Source organism: Cervus canadensis, chromosome 23, assembly GCF_019320065.1.
Source record: "Cervus canadensis isolate Bull #8, Minnesota chromosome 23, ASM1932006v1, whole genome shotgun sequence".
NCBI lineage: Eukaryota > Metazoa > Chordata > Mammalia > Artiodactyla > Cervidae > Cervus > Cervus canadensis.
Window position 1 is genome coordinate 13,422,052 of NC_057408.1, and position 23,624 is coordinate 13,445,675.

The following is a 23,624-nucleotide window of genomic DNA, read 5'->3' on the forward strand; positions in this document are numbered from 1 at the left end:
GCACGTGATCCGTTAACATCCAAGCCCTCGGCCACCAGATCAAGATATATCAGCAATAGTGATGCTGGTCCTCTGAGTTCAAGCTTTATTATCATTTCTGCTCTCTGAGGGATTCCTTTACTTTCCTGACAGTTCAACTGTGCATTAAATCTCAAAAAAAAAAAAGTTCAGTGTGCTGTGTGGAAAGAGGTCTCTCTGAATATCTAGTCTGCCATATTGATCAAAATGGAAGTCTGTCCTGTTGACTATTTAAGCAGTGAGATGTTCATTATATTTTTGCTAATTGGACCTTCCTGTAGGAGGAAAGCGCCTCTGTGGGTTTTCCATCATCCACGCTGATAGTTTACCTAGGGCCCCAGAGGATGGGAGGGGGGCTGGGGATGGGAGGAGAAGAGTTTGGGCAGCCACAGGGCAGCCCAGAGGCTGAATTCTAAGACACGCGGGTGGGGGCGGACACCAAGGAAGCACGGAGGAACCGCAGGAGGCAGGGTCTTCATACCCACACCGAGGTCTGCCCTGTGGTGGTCGGTGTGCGGGCTGGAGAAGAATTTCCAGACACAAGGCAGAACGAGAGGAGAATAGAGTTTATTAGCGTGGAAGACGCTGTTAGAACAGCGGGCAGGCTCTAGGAGAGCCCACCCCTTTCATGGGCTAGTAGCCAATTTATTTGGCCTCAAGACAGAGAAAATTCCCGCGGGAAGGGTGGCATTAGGTGATTGGTTGGGGTGCTATAGGGTTGGTATTGCACCTAATACGGAGTCAGGAAGCTGGCCGGTTTAAGTCGGGGAGGCTCATAGCAACAGTTGCTATGGAGCTCAGTCGGTTCCAGGGATGACCGTGTATAGGACTCTGTATCTGCGGCCTTGGTACAAGGCTTTACACCTGTGACCTTGGAACGGGGCTCCACCTCCCCAGAGTGACACTTGGAACTTCAATGTGGCTGAAGCCGTTCAAGGGTAAATAAAGAACGGCATCGGCAATAAAACGGCTGCCTGCCCGTGCCAGCCTCTGGCTGGAGGACCCCTCCCTGGATGCTTTCTCCTTCAAGGCTGTGTCTGCACTGCGTTCCCTCTCAGAGTCCTGCTTGTTCCTGCTTGGGGACCGACTGTGATGAATGGACCCGAAGGGAACAGCTCTAGGACTGAGCTTGTGGTCCTGACTGTGCTACCGCGAAGCTCTGGTCCTGGAGTGTGCCCCGTGCAAAGGCTAGCAAAGACAGGATAAGAAATTTGGATTAAAGAGAAAATCAGAAAATCACAACCTTCCAGGTTGTGAAACTGTTGGAGCGCCCACCATATGGGAAGTGCTATTTGGGGTGTCGTTGGTTTTTAAAGGAAAAGTTCTAGACTTTCCAATTCAGTCCTGGTTTAAAGTATTCTGCCCCAGTCTCAGACTAGCTGTCAGAATTTTGTCTCCATGTTTGGAATGGAAACGACGTAATTATACCCAGAAAATGTCAGTTCTTTCTAGTTGGAATCTGCTATTGACTGGTTAAATAAGCCCAGACAAGTCACCCTTTCTCTCAGCCTCTGTCTCCTCTTCTGCAAAATGCAGAGGCCCCTCCAGAGTGGGTGTCTGTTCCCTGGTCCTGTCTGGAAACCCCTCCATCTCACAGGAACAATATGCTCGTTTGGGGAAGGGTCCCTGTCCCCCTGTAGATCCCCAATCATGAACTTCTGAAAGGGCTCTAGTCGTGATCTCCTGCTACCCCTGACCACAGGAGTGGCACAGATCCCAAACCAGTTAGAATTCTCCATCATGTTCCCTCTGGGATTAAATGTTTCATTTCCCTTCAACCCCTGAAGGCGGGCACATGGAGAAAGTCAGTCTGAGAGAATGAACCTGATGTGGTTGGAAGATGGAAAGAAGGAAGAAAAGGAGTGGCGAGGGCCAGGGAGAGGGGGGAGGGGGGAGAAAGAGGTAAAGGGGAGAAGAGGAAAGGGGGGGAGACGGGGAGGAAAGACCCTGAGTCCTGAGGCCCAATCGCCCAGCTCCTTCCCTGGAAAGACGTAAAACCAATACACGCCGCTTTGTGAATAATCAACTTTGAGTTGGACTCTGTCAGTTGCAACCCAGACAATTCTGACAACTCTTGACCACAAAGATCATTTCTAGACTCCATATGATTACATAACTTTGTTAAGCCAAAAGTATCTTGTTAATAGAGGCTTCTCCCGTGGCTCAGTGATAAAGAATCCGCCTGCAATGGGTTTGATCCCCGGCTTGGGAAGATCCCCTGCAGAAGAGAATCACAACCCACTCCAGTATTCTCGCCAGGGAAATCCCATGGACAGAGGAGCCTGGCGGGCTACAGTCATGGGGTTGCCGAGAGTTGGACATGACCGAAGTGACTTAGCACGCATGCACGCACCTGTTAATAGATGACAAAATCGCCACTCTTAAGTGACTTCTGCACTCAGGGACAAGGCAGGGATTGGGACTCTTATTTGGAATATGTAGTTCTGGTGTTTGAAAACATACTCATAAACACACCAATCCAGAAGAGGACTGAAGTCCCCCTGGGGGGCACGCTGGCTGGTGAAGGAGCCCTCGAGAAGATCCTTGAACTCGTCAGGACGCAACTCCTCTGGGTGAGTGAAGCTGGTGATAGAGATGGAGTTCTGCCTCAAATGCATTTTCCACATCGCTGAGAGGTTCCTTTTGACAAATTTAAACCCATTATTATATACAAAAAAGTTTCCTGAAGAAGTCAAATTGCTTCAAAGAAGAGCCCTTAGAAGTTAACTCAAGCCTCATGGAATGAGTATTGGTTTCTGCCACATGTTTAAGGGGAGAGAGTGGTGGCTTCAGTACCATTGAAAGTGTTGAGAAGAAGGAAAGACAGGATCATCAGAGAACTGAATAAAAGCAAATAAAAATGTGCCTCTGCCTTCCCCCTCCCCGGGAGGGGTGGGGAGGGAGCAGCCTGGGGTCTGGAAGGGAGGCTTACTGAGCCTGCGGGGTGGCCGACCCGGCCGGGGTGGGGTGGGCAGGGAGCGCCAGCTTTGTGGGGCCCCCATGTTTCCTTCCTGCTGTGGGGACTGGGGGATCATCTGCCGGGTGGCTGCGACCCCCTCGGGGGCTCCCTGGGATCTGTTCAGTTTTAACAGACAAACAACCCTGATGTGGGCACTTCTGGCAAAAACATATTTTGGCAAATGCAAAATCGCTAATGAAATTAAGTAACACTCCAGGTACCATCTGTTCCCTGACCAGTGTAGCAGCTTGTGTGTAGATTGGCTCTTGAGCGATCCCTTTTGAGAGGCAGCAGACTGCGGTGCTTCTCCTTAGGGGGTGCTGCAGAGAGACCCTGGTGGAGGAGGGCTAGGAGAGACCCTGGGGGAGGAGGGGTCAGTACATAGGAAAGGAAGAAAGTTCCCTATCAAAGCCAGCACCTCCTTTCCAGCCTGGTCTTGCATCCAAGTCTACCTGTACAATTTGACAAGTTCTCTATTGATTAAGACTTTACGGTTGATTAAGCCAGTAACAGAAACCTAGCTTTACCCTTTCTCTGCACGCTCAGTCGTGTCCAACTCTTTGGGACCCCATGGACTGTAGCCCACCAGGCTCCTCTCTCCATGGCATTTCCCAGGCAAGAAGACTGGAGTGGGTTGCCATTTCTTTCTCTAGCGGATCTTCCTGATCCAGGGATTGAACCAGAGTCTCTGGCATTGGCAGGCGGGTTTTTGTTTTTGCTTTTTTTCACCATGGAGCCACCTTCTAGGAAGTTTTATCCAGTTGAAACGGAAAAGAACCCCAAAGGGGCCTTTATTATAAAGATACCAGGGGTCTCAGGGAACCCAGGACAGAAATGAGCCACGCCTGGAACTTCTGGAAGACGGAGCTCAAACGGGGTCAGAGCTCCCGCTCTGTCCCTCACTTCTGTCCACCCTGCGCATCACCTCAGGCTCTCCTCCCCTCCTTCTAGAAACACAAGTTCTCTTCTTTACTGGCTCCTGGAAGAGACATGGCTGCAGCCGCTGCTCGCATTGAGGGAAGGACCCCAAAGCCGAAAGTGCGGGCGGAAACTCGCTGCGGGAGCTCTGTCGGGGTCCACGCCTGGCCCGGGATGGATGCTCATGGGGTCGGCCACTTTCAGCGGGCAGCGGCACGGGGCCCTGGAGCTGCCATCGGGGTCCTGCCGGAACCCGGAGGCTGCCCCTGCGATGGCCAGCCGGCCGGCCTGGCTCTGCCCCACTCTCCCACTCGGTCCGTCCCCGGTCCCGCGAGTCCCCGGCCTGAGGGCTGACACGTGACCGCGGTCTCTCCCGCCACGTGGGGTACGAGGCCATGTGGACACTGCCCGCTCCTGTCTCCCAGGTCCTGCCGCGAGCTCTGAAGACCCCAGGGCTCTCCTGCCCCAGAAGGCCGCCATGAACTCAGATTGCAAATGTGCCCAAGATTTAGATGGGCATAAATATATGCATTTTAACGAGTTTCTTTAAGAACAACAGATCCTTACATTTAAACCGAGACGTCATCCTTGGAAAGTCAAGTCACAGAAGATGCTAGAACGGGTGTGAGACGGATCAGGAGATAGAGGCAGAGGCAGACAGCAGCCTCTGAAACTCAGGGTGCACCGCCCGAGCCTCAGCTGCCATCTGGAGAGGAAAGGGAGGGGCGCAAGAGAGTTTCTCAAAAATCTCAAAAGTTGACCCAGTTTTAAAACCGAAAGTCACTACATTCAGTTTCTGCAAACTAGGCAGGAAGGGGCTTTAATATAACTTTTCGAAGTTATGGGAAGGTAGATTTTTGCTTTTGTTCCCTGGTGGCCATGATTCTGAGGGTTATACTTGCCACAGGACCTCAGAGGTCACATCAATGTTTGTATAGATGAGGATACTGCGTCCCAAGGAGAAAGATGGGCGGTTCATGGGGACAGTGCTAAGTGTGGTACAGCCGGGAGGGCAGCCCAGAAGTCCCGGGTCTTATTCCAGGGCCCCCAGCATCACAGAGGCTTGCTTTCCATGTCTACTGAACCCTTGCAGAAGGTATTGAGTTTCACAGCATTTTTTTTTTTTAGTACAACATATATTTAAACTTGGGTTTCCCCAGTGGGTCAGTGGGTAAAGAATCTGCCTGCAATGCAGGAGAGGCAGAAGGCGCAGGTTTGATCCCTGGGTCGGGAAGATCCCCTGAAGGAGGGCATGGCAACCCACTCCAGTATTCCTGCCTGGAGAATCCCATGGACAGAGGGGCCTGGTGGGCTACAGTCCATAGAGTTGCAAAGAGTCGGACGCAACTGAAGTGATTGAGCACACATACACATACATAAACTTAGAAGCCAAACTACGCTTTCTCACAACAGTCAAATGACAGGGACACAAACTGAAACAGCGCCTTTGGTTAATGAATGTCATTTTCCTCCCGCCTGCCTCCTTCCTTTTTCCTCCCTCTCTTTCTCTCTCTCCTCCTCCTCCCCCTCCTCTCCTTACTATTCCTGACACTTTCTTAGCACACAGTCCTCAGGGCTGGTTGTAACAACTAGAGGCATTCAGGAGAGCGAGCTCAGAGAGAAGAGGGTGGTGGTTTGAGACGTGGCTTGTTTTGAAAAACGCGATTAGGCATCAGAGTGGGAGAGAGATTGAGGAGGACGGAGAGGCAGCCCAAATTCCCACCTTCTGAGGATGACACCCCTGGATCACAGTGCAGTCCTTCTGATACACATCCTTCCACAGGTGAAGAAGCCGGTGAAGGCAGGGAGCGACTCGGAAAGCTGATGACCTGGCTGACTCAGGTCTGAGACGGCGGGACTCATTCCTACCCCGCCAGCCCCTGGCGTTCCTGCCCAGACTGAGCAGATTCCAAGGCTTCCTGTTTGTGCTCATTTAAGCATCAGTCCCCTCTCTCTCTCCAGGAAGCCCAAGTGAAGCAGGGATGATGTTGGTTTGCAACACCATCAGTCTGTAGGAGGCAACTTGAGCTTAGAAACTGAGAATTGAAACTCCCACCTGGAACCGGGTCTGCTCCTGCAGTCCTGGGTGTGGGGGGCGGGGGGAGGCAGAGGGCAGACAAGAGCAGAGAGGCTGCGCCACCCAGGGCATGTGCTTGGATTTGGCAAACTTAGAGGATTTAGGGGGCTTCCCAGGTGACTCCGCAGTAAAGAATGCACCTGCAGTGCAGGGGAGGCAGGAGACAAGCTTCAGTCCCCGGGGGGTGGGGGGGGGGAAGGTCCACCAGAGGAGGAAATGGCAACTCGCTCCAGTGTCCTTGCCTGGAGAATTCCACGGACAAAGGAGCCTGGTGGGCTACAGTCTGTGGGGTCGCAGAGTCAGACACGACTGACGGACAGAGCACAATGTTTCACTAGAGGCTTGGTGGTTGTCCAGCATTTCAGAGGGGCTGCCTGCTGTGGGTTGAAAGTTGACCCAGATGGATTCTCAATCCCTTTCAAGTATTAGAGGTTGTGATTCTAAATGGAGCAACTGGTCAATAGCGGGTGATTCAGGCTCTGAAATCACCCAGACCTGAAGCGCACAGAGTATTTTACTTGAAAGGCAGAACTGTGGCAACAGTGTCTGTGAATTTAAGGATTCATACTTTTTTGGCTCAGTAATCGATTTCTTGGCATTTTATCTTATAGAACTACCAAGACACACACACACACACTCATTGCAGCATAAGTTGGAAACAAATTAGCAAGAGAGAAGAGACTGGGGGAAGACCACACACCAAGCTCAGGGCAGGAAAACATCTCTGGTCTTGTTAGTTTCCATTCCCCTAGAGGATCTATTGTGCCTGCCGGTACTGTCCTTGTAGCCAGGTGGGTCCTAAAATGCCCGGTACCTGATGGAAAATTTGGGCTGCATGGTTGACGGATGTACCACAGTTGGGCTTTAAGATGGCCCAATACAGAAGTTGTTTCTCAAAAGGAGAGTGGGTATCTATAGGAGATCCCTGGCAGTCCATCAGTTAGGACTTGGCACTTTTACCGTGGAGGCATGGCTTCAAGCTCTGGTTGGGGAACATGCCAGCCACATGGCATGGCAAAAAGAAAAAAGAGGAGAGTAGGCGTCTACAGAGGAGGGCATCCATTAACTCCGAAAGCCTAAAAACCTGCTCTGTGATGCTCTTTTGGTGCTTGCTAGAGTTTGCAAAAGCATTCTTATCTGCCGTCAACACTCTGATGTTCTATTATTCCACCTTACTATTGTATCTGTTGGCTCACATGATCTAAGTGGTAGAGCAGCTTACACTGGATCTGGATTGGCTGCGGAATCTTCCCCTGTTATGGTTCCCTTTAAAACTGGCAGGCTTACGGTCACTTTGTAGGTGGGCTGGTGTAACAGTGGCCTCCAAATTCTGAAAGTACTTCAGTGTTGTTCTCTTTATTCAAGAGACATTCTTGTTATCTTTATTCTTTATTCTTGTTCTCTTTATTCCCAGTGTTGTTCTCTTTATTCAAGATGGTTGTTTAGAGGTGCCACAACTGGTCTTTCACCTTGAAAGGGATCGCTCCACACGATCCAGACTACTGAACTTCCAGAAACGTGACTAAGATGGCAGAAGTGAAATTTTTGCTTTTTTCTCACTCTCTCTAGTTTGTACGTTTCTGACTGAAGCATCAAAACTACTTGCTATTTCCTGGGAGTTCCCTGGTGGCCTAGGGGTTAGGATTCTGGGCTTTCACTGCAGTGACCTGGGGCCCAGGTTCAATCCCCAGTCAGGGAACTGTGTTCCCATAAGCTGTGTGGTGTGGCCAAAAAAAAAAAAAAAAGCATTTACTACTACATATTCATCAGCTCCAGCCAGTATAATTTTATCAATGTAGGAACAATGTGATATTTTTTCAGAGTGTCCTAATGATCAAGATCTCTGGAAACAACATTATGGCAGACAGTAGGATGTGTGTACGGGGGAGTCACTCAGTCGTGTCTGACTCTTCTTGACCCCAGGGACTGTAGCCCACCAGGCTCCTCTGCCCATGGGATTCTCCAGGCAAGAATACTGGAGTGGGTAGCCTTTACCTTCTCCAGGGGATCTTCCCAACCCGGGGACTGAATCCAGGTCTCCAGCATTGCAGGCAGATTCTTTACTGTGTGAGCCTCCAGGGAAGCCCCCAAACTGACATAATTCCAAGGCAAGACTGTGAGGGTATACTGATGGCTTTTCCACCTAAAAGCAAATTGCTTCTGGTGGTCCTTACAAATTGGTACGGAAAAAAGACTTATTTCGGTCAATAGCTACGTGCCAAGTGCCAGGGGCTCTGTTGATTTGCTCAGGTAAAGATCTGGAATAGCCGCTACAGTTGGAGTCACCACCTGATTAAGTTTACATTAGTCCCTAAGAGTTGGACTACAAAGAAAGCTGAACGCCAAAGAATTGATGCTTTTGAACTGTGGTGTTGGAGAAGACTCTTCAGAGTCCCCTGGACTGCAAGGAGATCCAACCAGTCCATCCTAAAGGAAATCAGTCCTGAATATTCATTGCAAGGACGGATGCTGAAGCTCCAATACTTTGGCCACCTGATGCGAAGAACTGACTCATTTGAAAAGACCCTGATGCTGCGAAAGATTGAAGGTGGGAGGAGAAGGGGGTGACAGAGGATGAAATGGTTAGATGGCATCACCGACTTAATGGACATGACTTTGGGTAAACTCTGGGAGTTGGTGATGGACAGGGAGGCCTGGCGTGCTGCAGTCCATAGGGTCGCAAAGAGTCGGACACAACTGAGCGACTAAACTCAACAGAACAAGTCCTGCAGAACGCGCGACTGGGAGCTTCAAAAGGCCCGCCTCTCCCAGGCCCGGCCCCCGTCCTGCACGCCGCGCGGTGAAAGCCCCGCCTTCCGTGGTCGCTGTCATCCAATGGCCTACATACACGGCTCGGTGAATGCCCAGGCTTTAGGTGTCCGCCTGGCGCCTGAGCAGAGTCTTGGGGAACTCGGTTGCTCTTAAGCAGTCCCGACCCCAAGCTGCCCGAGCGACACGCAAACTCCCCCCGCAGTTCCCTCGCAAGGGGCGGACGAGGCCTCTGAGACCGCTCGCCCCCCACCCGCGGAGCCCCGGGTCGACCCCCGACGCGGCGCTCGCCGCGCGGAACTCTGGGAGTGGTAGTTCTCTTCCTGCTGGCTCCCTCTGGCTGTATCGGCGGCCGAGACTCGTCGGACTACAACTCCCAGATGCCCGAGGGCACCTCCGCTCGGGGGGCCGGCGAGGCCGGTGGGCGGGGCCGGGCCGGCGCTCCGCAGCTGTCAGCGACTCCTGGAGCCGGCCGGCTGCCTAGGTGTGCCCCCCCGACCCCACCGGAGACACCAGCATGGTGCGCGCCAGCACCGTGGGGGCGCATCTCCCCGCGTCCGGCTTGGACATCTTCGGGGACCTGAGGAAGATGAACAAGCGCCAGGTGAGAGCGGCCCGCGTGGCTGTCGCGCCGCGGAGCCGGGGTCCCGGAGGCCCAGGGTTCGAATCCTCACAGAGCCGCGGGTGGGCGCGCTCTTGCCCTGACGGGGGCGCGGTTAGCGGAGCGGGGGGTAGCCGGGAGGGGAGCGAAGGGGACCCCGTCCTGCGCGGTCTCGCCCTGACGGGGGCGCGGTTAGAGGAGCGGGGGGCCGGGAGGGGAGGGAAGGGAACCCCGTCCTGTGGGCGTCAGGTGTGGTTGAGGAAGCGGGGCGGGGAGAGCTGGCTCTCCCGCGAGGGACCCCGAGGGGCCGCCCGGTGGCCCCGGGGCCGGGCGTCTCTGCGGGGCTCTCGAGGCCGGGCGTGAGGTAGGCTGCCCGCGGGTGGAAGCGGCAGGCGTGGGGGGAGAGCTTCCGAGAGAGGGGAGCTGTCCCCTGATTGCCCCCGCAGCGCAGCATCTTCCCTTCCCGGGGACTCAGGACCAAATGAGGCGCCTCGTGCGGGAGAGCGCGCCGGACCTTCTCCGTCACTGTGGACCGAACCGGTGTTCCGGAAGGGCTTCCAGGGGCCCTCCCTAGCCTCCTTCTCAGACTCCCTGCTCTGGCAGCGCCTTGAAGCTCGGAGACGGCTCGCTGCGGGGTCTTAGGGCACCTGGGCTTCATCTCTCACCCCTCCTGAGAGGACCTCCGAGGAAGACTTCCTGTTGCCCTCCCCTTAGCCAGCCTCCGTACCCCGCTCTCTTTCTTTCTTCCAAATAGAATTTCAGACGAGTGCAGTAGTGTTGGGGGGTTCGGGGACTTGCATCTGGTGAACGGGGTTGAGAAACCTGGTTGTCTCTAGGGGTGCGTGTCAGATGAGCTCCTGGAAGCTTGTGTGATGAAGATGGATTGAGGCAAGAGATTATCACTAGCTTGAAAAGCCAACAGCTAATGCCCTGAGCGTTGATGCTGTTGCAAGAAAATCCTCCAGGAAGCAGTTGTTGTTGAGTCGCTCAGTCATGTCCGGCTCTTTGGGACCCCATGGGCTGCCGCCCGCCAGGCTCCATGGAACTGCCCCAGCAAGAATACTGCAGTGGGTTGCCAATTTCTTCTCCAGGGAATCTTCCCGACCCAGGGATCGAACCTGCATCTCCTACATTGGCAGGTGGATTCTTTACCCCTGAGCCACTAGGGAAGCCAGCTCACCTCCCCACCAACCCGGACCCCAAGCAGAGACTTAATTAAAAATCTAAACTTAATTGGGTAGGTCTTTAAAATGTCTCTAAAACTGGTACCAATTACCAACTGCACACTGTCAGTGAAGGTCTTCTGAGGAGTGTGTCAAACCCTAAGTCGGTTTGCCTTTGAAAAGTTCTGTGTATCCCCACTCTCAGTGATAAGCCCCATTAGTAGCTGTTTCAGTTGCCTACATTTGCTAATGTTCTAATTAAAATTCAGAAGCTCAAATTTGATACCTCCTTGTACTTTTTTTTCCTTTTAGTTTTGTCTTTTTTCTTTTTCCCTCCTGAATAGCATCCTATGACACCTTTTCAGGCATGCTCGCTCCACTAGTCGTCGAAGGACCTCCTTTTTCTGCTGCCCTTGCTTACTGTTAATTAAGGAAAGAGCCACATGCAAAAACAAGGACTCTTTGTTTCTGCAGTGAGGAAGAGAGGAAGAAAAACAGCCACTGGCATTTCTGCTGCCCTGCCAGTCACAATATCTGGTCTGAAATGTTTGTTTAAAACGCTGAGACGTTGGTTATTTCATCTTTGCTTGCCAAAGACTGAGTGTGGGCTTGCTTCTAAACTCTGCTGGGGTGATTAAGTGCCAAACATACAGAATTGGTAGGCAAAGATGAACAAGAAAAGGCACCAGTGTAATGTGGGGTGTGTATTTCCAATCAGCTTGTCAGTTCCATCAAAATGACTGTTTCTAGATGCCAGGGTTTCAATCCTAGACTTAGATAGTAGATCACTTAAAGCTGGGTTGTTAGAAGGGTGGTCTGTGGTTTTGAAATTAACTTGATTAGATTAGTTAGTTTGTTAGACTTCTACATAATTGACTATCTTTAGCAAATAGATGTCTTGCTCAAAGGAAATTTTTTTTTTTGAAGAATTGGTTTTACTTCCCCTCAATGAATTTTTCAAGCATAGACAATCATACTGGAAAATATATTCTTAGTACATAGTCTTTATTAGGTAAGTGGCAAGATCGTATAATTTGTTTGATTAGAGTGGAGCCCAGTGGTTTGAAAACCCGTATAAAATTGGACATCTCTGTAGAAAACCATGACTTGGGCCTTTCCTAATCAGAACAGCAATTCATAATGAAACAACAGTTGTTTATTAAACCAGGTAAGTCAAGCGGAGCAGGTGGCCAAGTTTTTGAATGTGAACTCCAGTGAATAACTTCTGCTTTAGACTGATGTGACTCAAAAAGTTGATTTTACTTTAGAAGCAACAGTTTAATATCTTATAGCCCAACACTTAATATCCACTCAGCACTGCAGTTTCCTTTTTTGTTCACCTGGGAATTTAGTTTCATAATTTGCTATTGACACTTTTGCCAAGGAGTTTTAAAAAATGGTATGTAACTTTAATTTTATTTTCCTGTTTTCACTGACTACATCAAAATATTTTAGTTATTTTAATTCATCTTTTGTCCCCACTTTTGTAACCTTCACAATTACCTCAAAGTACATACTTTCACACAGTTGCAATTTTAGCAAGAGACTTTGCTTTTCCTTCTTCCCTGTCGTATCAGAATATGTCTTCATGTTTTGTCACAGTCTTCAAAATGATTATTTTAATGCACTAATAAATAATACAATAATTATTTTAGTGTACTTTAATGTCAAATTGCCCTTCCTTTAAATACTTCCCATCTCTCTCAGATTTTGAATTAATATTCACTCATGATAAGAATTTTAAAGAATCGAGAGTAAAGTAGCTTAAAAAAGACAATTCAATCGCTCATGATTCCACCATGCTAAGATAGCCTGTCTCAGCATCTCAGAGGATCTCCTTGTGTTTGCTTTAGAAACTGTTCTGTGGTTTGTGGAGATCCTACTTCAGCCTGTGTTTTTCACTCAGTGTGACTTTGCGTGTTTGGTCCTACCATTAAAATTCTTTCTTTGTTCGGCAGGCCCCAGTCAGGAGCCGTCCTGGAGGTCGGTGGGGATGTGCAGTGCTGTGGACCTGGGCCTCCTGGTCTCAGCTGGAGTGAGGGCATCTAGTTAGAGCCAGGAGCTGACTTGGGTGGCCTTCCCACTGTGTTCTTTTTTTTTTAACTTACTGACTTTTAATTGAAGGATAATCGCTTTGCCATATTGTATTAGTTTCTGCTGTACATCAGTATGCATCAGCCATCAGTATACAGAGGTCCCCTCCTGAACCGCCCTCTCACCTCCCCCCACTCCCCATGTTCTTAAGGGAATATTTGATGCTCATCATTTAGAATATTTGCGAAAACTCTATAAATAGGCATTTACAGTTTCTGTTGAATTTTACATTGTAATTCCCAAGGCAGAATGACCTTGTGTAGAACAGAGTGCTGTAGGACTAGGACTTTGCACCCTCATTTGGGGCCCTGGTGAAGCACGCCACGTGGACCAGGCTCTCGGGTGAGACCTCTGCCCTCTGTGCTGAGGTGGAAGGCAGAGCCCTAGCACTTGAGAGGTGGGGCCCCTCAGGGTTGAAGGCTCTGGGGGATTCTGAAGAGGTAAGGAAAGTTGTACCCAGGCATTAACAAAGCAGGTCCCACAGGTTACTCTGGCTCCCTCCCTCTCCTTTTCTTTCGTTGAAGGAGAAAAGATGTGTGGGCATTCCATGGTCAGAGGGGCTTCCCTGGTGGCTCAGATGGTAAAGAACCTGCCTGCAGTCCAGGAGACCCGGGTTCGACCCCTGGGTCAGGAAGATGCCCTGGAGAAGAGCCTGGCAACCCACTCCAGTATTCTTACCTGGAGAACTCCATGGACAGGGAAGCCTGGCGGGCTACAGTCCATGGGGTCACAAAGAGTCAGATGCGGCTAACACTTTCACTTTCCATGGTCAAAAATTGAAATTCTACCTAATCTTGTAGTTTGTGTGTACGAGTTTCAATTCCTAAAGTCACTTTTGGCCAAAAAAAAAAAAAAAGTCCTAAAGCTTTTTTTTTAAAAAAAAAAACAAGCACATCTCCGAACTGGAGCGAATGGATGTTCTGCCATGGTCCTCACTTCTGGTTTGCCCTGTTTTCTTCCAGCTCTACTACCAGGTCTTAAACTTCGCCATGATCGTGTCCTCTGCGCTCATGATCTGGAAAGGCCTGATTGTCCTCACCGGCAGTGAGAGCCCCATCGTGGTGGTGCTGAGGTGGGTCCTGCTGGCCATCCAGCTACTGTCGGGTACCCAGGAGCTGTGTGGACACCCCAAACTCAGTGTCTTAGTTGGATAAGCTTTAGAGTGTTCTTTGTTGATACTTGTTTTGAAAAGGTTTCATTTTTTTTTCTGGCTTTTGTTGAAAAATCTTCTTTTTCAATAGACATTTGAGGCATTTCATCATGTTGATCTCATGCTCCAGGGTAATATGCTTTGCTTCCATCTTTTAATGTTTTGTGCTTCCCTGGTGGCTCAGAGGGTAAAGAATCTGCCTGCAATGCAGGAGACCCAAGCTCGATCCCTGGGTTGGAAAGACCGCTAGGAGAAAGGAATGGCAAACCCACTCCAGTATTCTAGCCTGGAGAATTCCATGGACAGAGGAGGCTGGCGGGCTACAGCCCATGGACTTGTGAAGAGTCAGACATGGCTGAGCAATTACCTCCTTCACTTTTAAGTGCTTGAAGATGCTAATATGCCTTAGATAGTTGAGTCTCCCTGAGGTGGGCATGGAGCCCCTTTGCTCTCCAGGGGGAGAGGCAGGCTGTGGCAGTGCTGTGGGCAAGGTCAGAGCCGACCAGGGCAGGAGAAGCAGCAGGGCTCCTGGCTCCCTGTCCCTCCTCTGGGCCCTGCAGCCACGTGATGGGGGCAGCTCCGGCCCTGGCTTCACCGGGCCACCCTTCGTGACTGGCCAAGGGACCCACTTCTAGAGATACAGCGTTTTCATAAACTCAGGAGCCCGAGGATGGCGTAACTCACACACAGAGCTAAGGGGGCTCTGAAGGGCCAGGTGATGAGTTAGGAGAGAGAAGGGGGCCAGGCTCAGGGGCCCCTGAGCCTGGCTTCAGTTGTGACAGCTCTGCTTTTACCCATTTTATGTGATTATACTTTACCTGGTAAGATTTCCCTTGAAAGAAGGATTTTAAGGCTTTTGGGGAAAAAAATAGAAGAAATTAAACCCCTCAAATTCAGATGGGCCCTTGTCATTCAACAAATAAGGTAGCTGAGGTCTAGTGAGGCCACGTTGCTTCCATCTCACAGTTACTTCTGCAGAGCCAGAACTCCATCCGAGGTGCTCGGGCTCTTCTTCAATCCACAGGCACACCTGCACGCAGAGATTATTATGGAGTTGCAGCACGTGGGGACTTTTTCTTCTTTTAAAGCATCCTTTACAATTCTAGATTCCTGGTGGCTCAGAGGTTAAAGCGTCTGCCTGCAATGCAGGAGACCTGGGTTCGATCACTGGGTTGGGAAGATCCCCTGGAGAAGGAAATGGCAACCCACTCCAGTATTCTTGCCTGGAGAATCCCATGGACGGAGGAGCCTGGTGGGCTACATTAGTCCATGGGGTCGCGCAAAGAGTCGGACACGACTGAGTGACTTCACTTTCACTTTACAATTCTAAAGCAGTTTGATTGGTCAGCATAAGCTGTTGACATCACAAGGGATGTGTGACCTTGGGGAACTCCCTGGCCTGTTAAGGAAGGCAAGTGTAAGTTGTTATTAGTTGTTCAAATGTAATTTAAACATTTCAGAGAACTGCTGTCCTAATGGGGCATGATAATGACTCTATGCCAATCTGCAGTGCGCACTTCCTACCTCTAAGACTTGTTCAGGGAGTTGTTTTTAAACAAACAAAACAAGGTCCTTGTTATCACAGACTGAGATGGTTCTCTTCCCTCTGCATGTCTTCCGGAATTTTGTTGAAGTAAAGATGAAGCGGTAGATTAAGAAATTATCCTAAGCATTTTAACTGTCATTCTTTAAAAGAAAATGAACCCCTGAAGCAATTATGTTGTATTTTCAGAAGATGACAAAATGAATTTCTGTGTTGGGGGAACAAATAACTTTCTGTGTTGTCAGTTAGGCTGTCAGCTCAATCGCTCAGTCATGTCCGACTCTCTGCAACCCCATGGACTGCAGCACGCCAGGCCTCCCCAGCACTAACTCCTGGAGCTTGCTCAAACTCATGCCCATCAAGTGTTCTGTGCTGGGGGAAGAACAAATTTGTTTTTACTTAGATATCTTCTCTTTCTTTTCCTCTTAGTCATTTATATTTCTAGCTGTTTCTACCTTTTAAATTCACGTTTTCTATTTTTGATTGCTGAATCTATTACCAGACTTAGTGGCAAAGGTTTCACTTAAAAATAAACCTCTTGGCAATTCCCTGGAGGTTCAGTGGTTAGGACTTCAAGCTTTCATTGCCAAGGGCACAGGTTCAGTCCCTGATCAGGGAACTAAAACCCCACAAGCCTCACAGCAAGGCAATAAAATAAACCTCTCAGTAGTCGCAGGCCAGGCTCGGCTACTTGCCCCCTGGCTCCCTTCCTCGTGTGCTGACAAGTTGAAGGTCAGCAGCCCTGGTGGGACGGGAGGACCGGCATCTGGAATGGCTCCTTTTGTGAACCCACATCTTCCTGTAAAGCTCCCCATCTCTTCATTAGACAGGTCCCTTCTCCCCCTTCCTGCCCTCGACAAACTAACTCATCGTTGGTTGTCAGACCCCTGTATTTAGGTCTTATTTATTTTCTCATGGATTAAAACAAATCAGGAGCACATACGAAATGAATTCTGTTTCGATGATTTCAGCTTCCACTAAATTACGTACACACGACAGAATGCAAGAATTACCCTAGAGTATTAACCAGCTTTCAGAGTCTGTAGTTCTGAATGAAAAATAGTATTTGTATTGATAGATGTAAAACCCTTATAAGGCTAAAAATGGATTTTTACTTCAAGGAGTCCAGCTTATTCTTGGTTCTTTTTCCACCTAATACAAATCATCGAGCAGCCACTAGTGCCTTTCCATGCTCAAATCCAAGAAGAAATCACTCCCTTTCTCATCGTTGTCCCCTTGAGCAGGCAGATGGGAATCTCTGTAGCTTGTTTTATTGCTCATAGATCTGCTTGACGGTTGACAAAAGCTGACATTCCAAGTGGTATGTTTGTTAATATCCTTTGTGATTTGAAACATTTGCCTGGTGAGCCCAAGGCACTTCTGACGTGACTTTGTGCTTCTTTCCAGCGGCAGCATGGAGCCAGCCTTTCACAGGGGCGACCTTCTGTTCCTAACGAATTTCCGGGAAGACCCCATTAGAGCTGGAGAAATTGTTGTTTTCAAAGTCGAAGGACGAGACATCCCAATAGTTCACAGAGTAATCAAAGTTCACGAAAAGTAAAGAGCCTTTACTTCTCTCTGATTTTATTTTGTAGACAAGACTGTGGACAGCTTTAATGGTTGATTAGAAAGTAGCAAAAACACTGGATTACGTTCCTAGGTTTGCCATTTAGTGATTGGGGTGACTTTGGACCTGCGACTTAACTCAGGCGGTGAGATGTGAATGTCAGTACTTTACCCACAGTAACCCCCAGGGTGAGTGTGAGGATGAAATGATGTTTACTAAAGCACTTGACAGACTTGCTGTACAAGGTAAGGTGGGATGTATTCTTGCATAACATTAATTAATTATTTGAAGGAGTCTCAAAAGAAAATCAAATCTCATGGTAACTGAGGATCATTTTGGTGAGAGAATTATCTCCTGAAATGCAGAAAGCTACCTGTTTCTCTTTCTCACTATGGACCAGCTGGCATTCTCAGCAGTAATATTAGCTTTGGATGAATAAAAATTCCTTTCCCCAGCCCATCCCATGATTTGATTGCTGCATATCCAGCATTAATCCCACCCCCACCCCCCCACAAACAGCTTTGCCTTTCCCTTAAATGTCAGTGATGACTTAGTAACACACTACTTGGGGACCAGAAGCAATTGTTTCTAGCTCAAATATATTGTTTCCCTGAGAGAGTACAGTCAAGTGATTAGTGAAAATAGTACGTTTTATTTATTTGGTTATTCATTTACCTTTATGCATCTTAGTTCAGCCTTTTACTTGCATGAGTTGTAGAATTAAAATTAGGTATGTGTATTTGTATTTTTTAAATAATGGAGCATTGCTCCGTTATTGCGTGTGTGTGTGTGTGTGTGTGTGTGTGTGTGTGAATCTATTTCTGATAAGAGATTCTCATTCCATTCAGTATTTCCAGGTGTTCCCCAAAGATGTTTGATACTTAAAATATCCACTTTATTTGACTCTAAACGTTAGCATGACCCTGTTTCAGTTTGTGTTAATACACTGGGACTACAACTAGCATTACCTTGTTCATAGTGCTTGATAACTTACAGATGAAGAAATACGCTCTGTCATGATTGTGACAGAACTCGTACCTGATTTTAAAACAATATCCAAAGATGAGAAGTTGCTCAAAACTGGGAAATAATGATATTTTTCTGTAACTTACATGAATTGTGAGTGACAGCCCAGATTTTTTCCCTCTTAATTTCTTGTATAACCATGGCTGCAAGTCAGCTAGCTCCCTTTGGTACAGTTTCAAATCTTTGTGGGCTTTTAATATTTTATCAAATTATTTAACACATTTTGTCATTTGTCTTATTGAAAAATAGACCCTCTTAATAGTTCTATAAGGCTGTAGTATTGTGTTTCTGGTGTCAGGGCTGTGTAAGCCCCAGTTTACAATGTTTAAAACAGTTCCTACCTGTCTGTAACACAGCAGTTTCATGGCGTTCATAATTCCTGTTTGTTTGCAAACTGGATGATATGCCACTTGGCTCAGTGGTGAAAGAAATAAGGCATTCACACATCCCACGTTTGGTAAGGGAAAGAAAGTCTGAGAAGAGCTAAGAGAACACTTGTGTTTGAATTACCTTATGTTCAGGTCTGTGTAATCTGGTACTCAGTTCACGCCTAGAGTCAAGAGGAATATAATCCGTGTTAACCTGTTGGTCCATGAGGACAGAGAATGGACAGAAATCGACGCTAGAGCTAGTCATGGCCTTCCTGGTACCCTGCGCTATGCCATGCTTTTTGGTCAACAGGGGAACATCCGTGTTTTTGAATTTAAGTCTACAAAATTGTCATTAGATCTGTGCTTGAGTTGAATGGTTGTCTGCCAGCAGGCATCTTAAGGCGAAAAAGATCAAGTCACGTTTGACTGCTTTTCCCAATGCCCACCCTTGCCTGTAAAGTGTAGGCTACACTGACAGTTTCCTAACAATGCTGCACTGAAAATTATCTTTGAAAGGACCTTGTTTTGCTTTCCAGAGACAATGGAGACATCAAATTTCTGACTAAAGGAGATAATAATGAAGTTGATGATAGAGGCTTGTACAAAGAAGGCCAGAACTGGCTCGAGAAGAAGGACGTGGTCGGGCGCGCCCGAGGGTGAGTTTTCTTTAAGTTCCATAGAATATGCAGAAACCAGAAAAATATCAGAAACAAAGAAGTCAAGTGTAGAGGGTAATGGAATCGTTCATTCCGGAGATGATATGTCAGGAGAGTTGTAAGCAGTTCTTCCTTACCTTGTGAGGAGTAGACGAAGCTCAGAACTGCCCGAGGACCTGAAATCTAAAGCTGAATGCCAGTATTCTATCTATATCATGGATTCAATTCTATTTTGAAAATAAATCCTCACCTGGAGTTTGGTTATTTATAAATTTTAAATAATTAGAAATAATCCTTTCAGAAATAACTACTGTTTAACACTGGTGAATAGTCTAGATATTCCTTGTGCCTATATAGATGTGTGTGTGCATACATAATATATAATTTTACGTAAAGGAGTTTTATTTTTTTCACCCAGCAGGAAGTTGGAAGTAACTTTCTGTGCCAAATCTATACCCATATCCTTTTAAACAGCTGCATGCCGTTCCTCTGAGAATTGTAACTTCTCACTAGTCTTCTTTTGATGGATATTTAGATTGTTTCTTGGTTTTTCACTACTAAGGAAAGTTCTGTGATCATTTTTTTTTTCATACCCATCTTTGCATCATTGTTCCAGCCATGAGTTCTGCTTCTGACTGACACAGCAGAGCCTCTCCTCTTATTAAATACCAAAAAAGGTGACTCTTCCCCTCTCTCAGTGGCCCTTTTTCTGATTAACCCTTGCTAGAAATGTCCCCTTTCATTGAAATCCCACCGGCTGTGTGAGGCTGGAGAACACGGGTGGCCGTTTTCTCAGATACAGCTCTCCTCATCAGCTTGCGGTTGGAGGCCTCTTCCTGCCCCTGCTCTCCCTCTGCTCACGTTTTAATCGCTTTCACTCTATTGCGTTTCCTCCTGAATATCTGCAGGAAGGTGAGGGAGACCTGCGGCTGGTCAGTCCTGTGTTTTTAGACACTCTGGTGAGAGGCTTTGTAGAAGTGAGAGGTTGGAGCTGTTGCATTTAAAGCAGACTGGAGGGTACCGAGGAGGTGTTCCCTTGTTTATCATCAGTGACATGATGGAGTCTTGGGTCAGACTGATTCTGTGTTGACATTAATTTTGTCAGCTACATCATTCATTGGCTGGTTTCTGCTGGCTTATTATCTCTGGGATCATAATCATGTTTGGGTATAAATGATGCTTTCCTCATTTGCATTCACTGCCCCACCAACTTCTTTGTTGCATCTGAAAAGTGCTGTGCAATGAAAATGATGCGGCTTCCCTGTCGGCTCAGATGGTAAAGAAACTGTCTGCAGTGCGGGAGACCTGGGTTCGATCCCTGGGTTGGGAAGATCCCCTGGAGAAGGGAGAGGCTACCCACTCCAGTATTCTGGCCTGGAGAATCCCCGAGGACAGAGGAGCCTGGCAGGCTACAGTCCATGGGGTCGCAGAGTCGGTCACAACTGAGCAAGTAAGCACACGCAGTGAAAACGATGAGGATTCCTTCAGTTACAAACCAGTTATTCTTATGCTTTCAGAAGTCTCTCTCACAGCAGTTTACATATAGGTTGTCTGAATCTTACTTCTCTACTAAGAAAAATCAAGAACTCGCTTTGTGAAAGTTGCCGACTCCGTTGTAAAAGGGGCTCACCTGTTTTCATGCTGTTACAGCAGAATGCAGCAAGAGAAGACAACTAGCATCTCCAGCTCCTGATTTGCCTTCGTAAAAAATTGTCCTGGCTGTTGGCTCTGCTGCTTGTTACTGACAAAGCCTTTTGAGACAGCAGCATGTGTTGTTTTTGTGGCCCCAGTCAGTGGTGTTCCCAAGGAAGGCTTTGCCCTAATGCTGATTTATAGTGTTTTTAAGTATTACTCTTATATTACAAACACTTTTTACATTTCTGGCTGTTTATCCCACAATTTAGGTTTTTACCATATGTCGGTATGGTCACCATAATAATGAACGACTATCCAAAATTTAAGGTAGGAATTTATTTGTATGTCTGTATTTTTAAAGAAAAATATTGGTGCTTCTACATGTGCAACTGTAGAGATGCAGTCTGTTTAAAATGTTTTGCTGGCTAATTCTTCTGCAGAGTATGTGCTGTTAACTACAAATTAATCATTTAAATTGTAAATTTTAGATTACTGAAAGTGGCTACTTCTGCCTTTTATGTTTATATGGTGTTTTCCAAAATGGTACCTATATATTTTTTGCTTTTTATTATGCACATCTTTAAACATAGGGAAAAAGTAGTTCAGTAAGCCTAGTAATGCTTATTTCCCAACTTCAACAAGAATAGTATCCATACATTTTTTTTTAAATCTCTTGAAGCACAATAGGAAGCCTCCACAAGAATGAGCGGAATGTGTGTGTTGGGCGTGTGACCCTCGGTCCCTCAGTGTGTGAGCGGTTTGAATTGTCAGGTGTTACTGACAGCTCACTTGGAGACAGCACGGGGAAGAGGTCGTCCTTTGATTCTCTCCTGGTCCAGCCCTGACCAGCCTGTATCTGAATACACCCACAGACCAAATGCATCCGTAGACCTGTGTTTACACGTTTTCCTCTGTGTTTTCCTTACAGTATGCTCTTTTGGCTGTAATGGGTGCATATGTGTTATTGAAACGTGAATCCTGAAGTGCAAAGCAGTTCCTGGGACCAGATTGAAAGAAATTTTGTTGAAGAGAAAAGTTAATATATTTGAAATGTTCCACTGTCTGTATAAAAGGAAACAATGTGGAGACGTTTTGTCTTGATCGAATAAATGATTCATCAGTAAAGATTGCTTTCTCTGGTGGCCTCTGATTTGAATGTGTTCCATCCCTCTGCCGCTCACGATAATCGGGCTGAGCCAAGCTTGAGGCCCTGCAGCACTTCAGGAACCAGGCAGGCCGCCTCTGGGCCTGGCTAGCTGGGAGGACAGCGCATAGTCCAAACGTGGCATAGTTGTCACATCTGGGTTTTACAAATACAATTCCCTACTGTAGTGTCCTCAGCGGGAGAGAAACCCAAAAGCGAGGGGATGTATGTGCGTGTATAGCTGATTCATTTTGTTTTACAGTAGAAGCTCACACAGCATTGTAAAGCAATTATACTGCAATAAAAATTAATCATTTTTTAAAAAAATAAAATTCTTCAATTACTTTTTCTGGGGAAACAAACAGGCCCTGAAAAGGAAATGATTTCTTATTTATAGAAGTGCAGTCTGATAAATGAATAAAGCCTGTGAATCTTTCTGGAAGGAGAAGTGTGGTCTGCTTTGTCCTTGTGGCTGGTGTGTCTTGAGGTCATTGGATGGATTGTTTAATGAGAGTTGTAGCAATGTGTGCTCCTCTGATAAGCTGCAGAAAGCACAGAGGGTGGAAGGGCTGGTCCCTCTTCCCTTCAGCCTCCCTCCCTTTTCCGTTTCCCAGGGCTATAGTTTAGTCCTGCATGTAAAATAGTCCTTCATTAAAGTATTGATCAGACCCTAATATCCCGGCTGCCGCCTTAGGTCCTGGGGCTGCTCAGTCCCAGCTTGGAAGAAGGTTACAGTCCCCCAGCAGGAGGAACAGGTGATGAACTGACTTCAGGAGGGCCAGCTTCTGTGGGAAGGTGAAGCGGAGGTGTGGGTAGATGGTGATTTCCACACGGTCAGGGAAGACCTCCGAGCGGGGGACGGTGAGCAGAGTTTAAAGAACTGCGAGGCAGTGAGGCACAGACGTCTTGGGGAAGAGCCGTCCCACAAGTGCAGAGCCCTGGCCCCTGGTAGACAAGGATTCTGATTCGGGAGGTCCGCGGGGAGGGGGCCTGAGACAGCACTCCCAGGGCACACGGGCGTTGCTGGTGCCTGGGCCACACTGCCAAGCGTCAGGGGACTGGAAGGGACGAGGACGCCAGTGGGGTTTCCAGGCACTCTTCAGTTTTGCCAAAATATTCCCTTTTTGCCGAACGATCTGATGTTGACATCCTATGTGGTCAGCGTTTACAAATCTGCCTCATTCTTTTAGGTTTGTCCAGTTGGGATCTAAGGATTTGGAATCCCTACAGGTCACTTTATGGACATGGAAATGGCAACCCGCTTCAGTATTCTTGCCTGGACGTTGCATGGACAGAGGAGCCTGGCAGGCAACAGTCCATGGGGTTCCAAGAGTCGGACACGACAGCGATTAACCCCCCACCCGCACCAGGTCACTTAAGCACCTGTGGGCTTGCACACACCCTGCCTCAGCACCCTGCGTGTCCCCAGAAATCGGTAGATGCCTCCTTAGCCTGATGCTACCCGAGTATCCGTTTGCATTCAGTAAACGTCACCCACGGTCACCTGTGTTTTCCTCTTTGGTGTAACCTGTGCCTTGACTGAGCTCTGAGTTGGTGACGACCAGCAGGAGTGATCTGTCGGGGGTTGGGGGCGGGGGCAGCCTGCCCTTTAATCTTTTATCTCTGCTGAAATAGGTTATTGCAACAACAATGGGCTCTTCCAGTTGACATCGGCAAAGTGAAAGAAAAAAAAATTTACAGGATACTTCCTAAAAACATTTTTGTCTTGTGCCCTTTTAATAAATTTGGTTTTTAAAGAAAAATAGATTTATTTTCCCCCCGAACTAAAAGTAGAATTTTTAAATGTTGGGTCAAAACTTTATTACTTTAGCATCTTCCAGTTTCTATAGTTGGTTAATATAAACTTTTTTATTTTATTTTTTAATTAATTTATTTTTTTATAGTTGGTTAATATAAACTTTAAGAAGCTCTT

The 23,624-nt window shown here is 47.7% G+C and overlaps 1 protein-coding gene across 1 annotated transcript; it reads left to right on the top strand.

Moving 5' to 3' along the window:
• Nucleotides 1–9,144: 9,144 nt before the first annotated feature.
• Nucleotides 9,145–21,672, top strand: SEC11C (SEC11 homolog C, signal peptidase complex subunit). The gene is made up of 6 exons (XM_043444345.1): nt 9,145–9,345; nt 13,562–13,671; nt 16,700–16,849; nt 18,793–18,912; nt 20,817–20,874; nt 21,476–21,672. Exons 1-6 carry the CDS (start codon nt 9,259–9,261, stop codon nt 21,527–21,529), a joined length of 579 nt encoding a protein of 192 aa, XP_043300280.1. The 5' UTR covers nt 9,145–9,258; the 3' UTR covers nt 21,530–21,672.
• The last annotated feature ends 1,952 nt before the right edge of the window (nt 21,673–23,624 follow it).

Excerpts from the sequence above, each read along its gene's own strand:
- SEC11C (XM_043444345.1), top strand. The coding sequence starts at position 9,259 with ATGGTGCGCGCCAGCACCGTGGGGGCGCATCTCCCCGCGTCCGGCTTG. Across the intron at positions 13,672-16,699 it reads CCCATCGTGGTGGTGCTGAG|CGGCAGCATGGAGCCAGCCT; the intron begins GTGGGTCCTGCT and ends GCTTCTTTCCAG. Across the intron at positions 18,913-20,816 it reads GTGGTCGGGCGCGCCCGAGG|GTTTTTACCATATGTCGGTA; the intron begins GTGAGTTTTCTT and ends CCCACAATTTAG.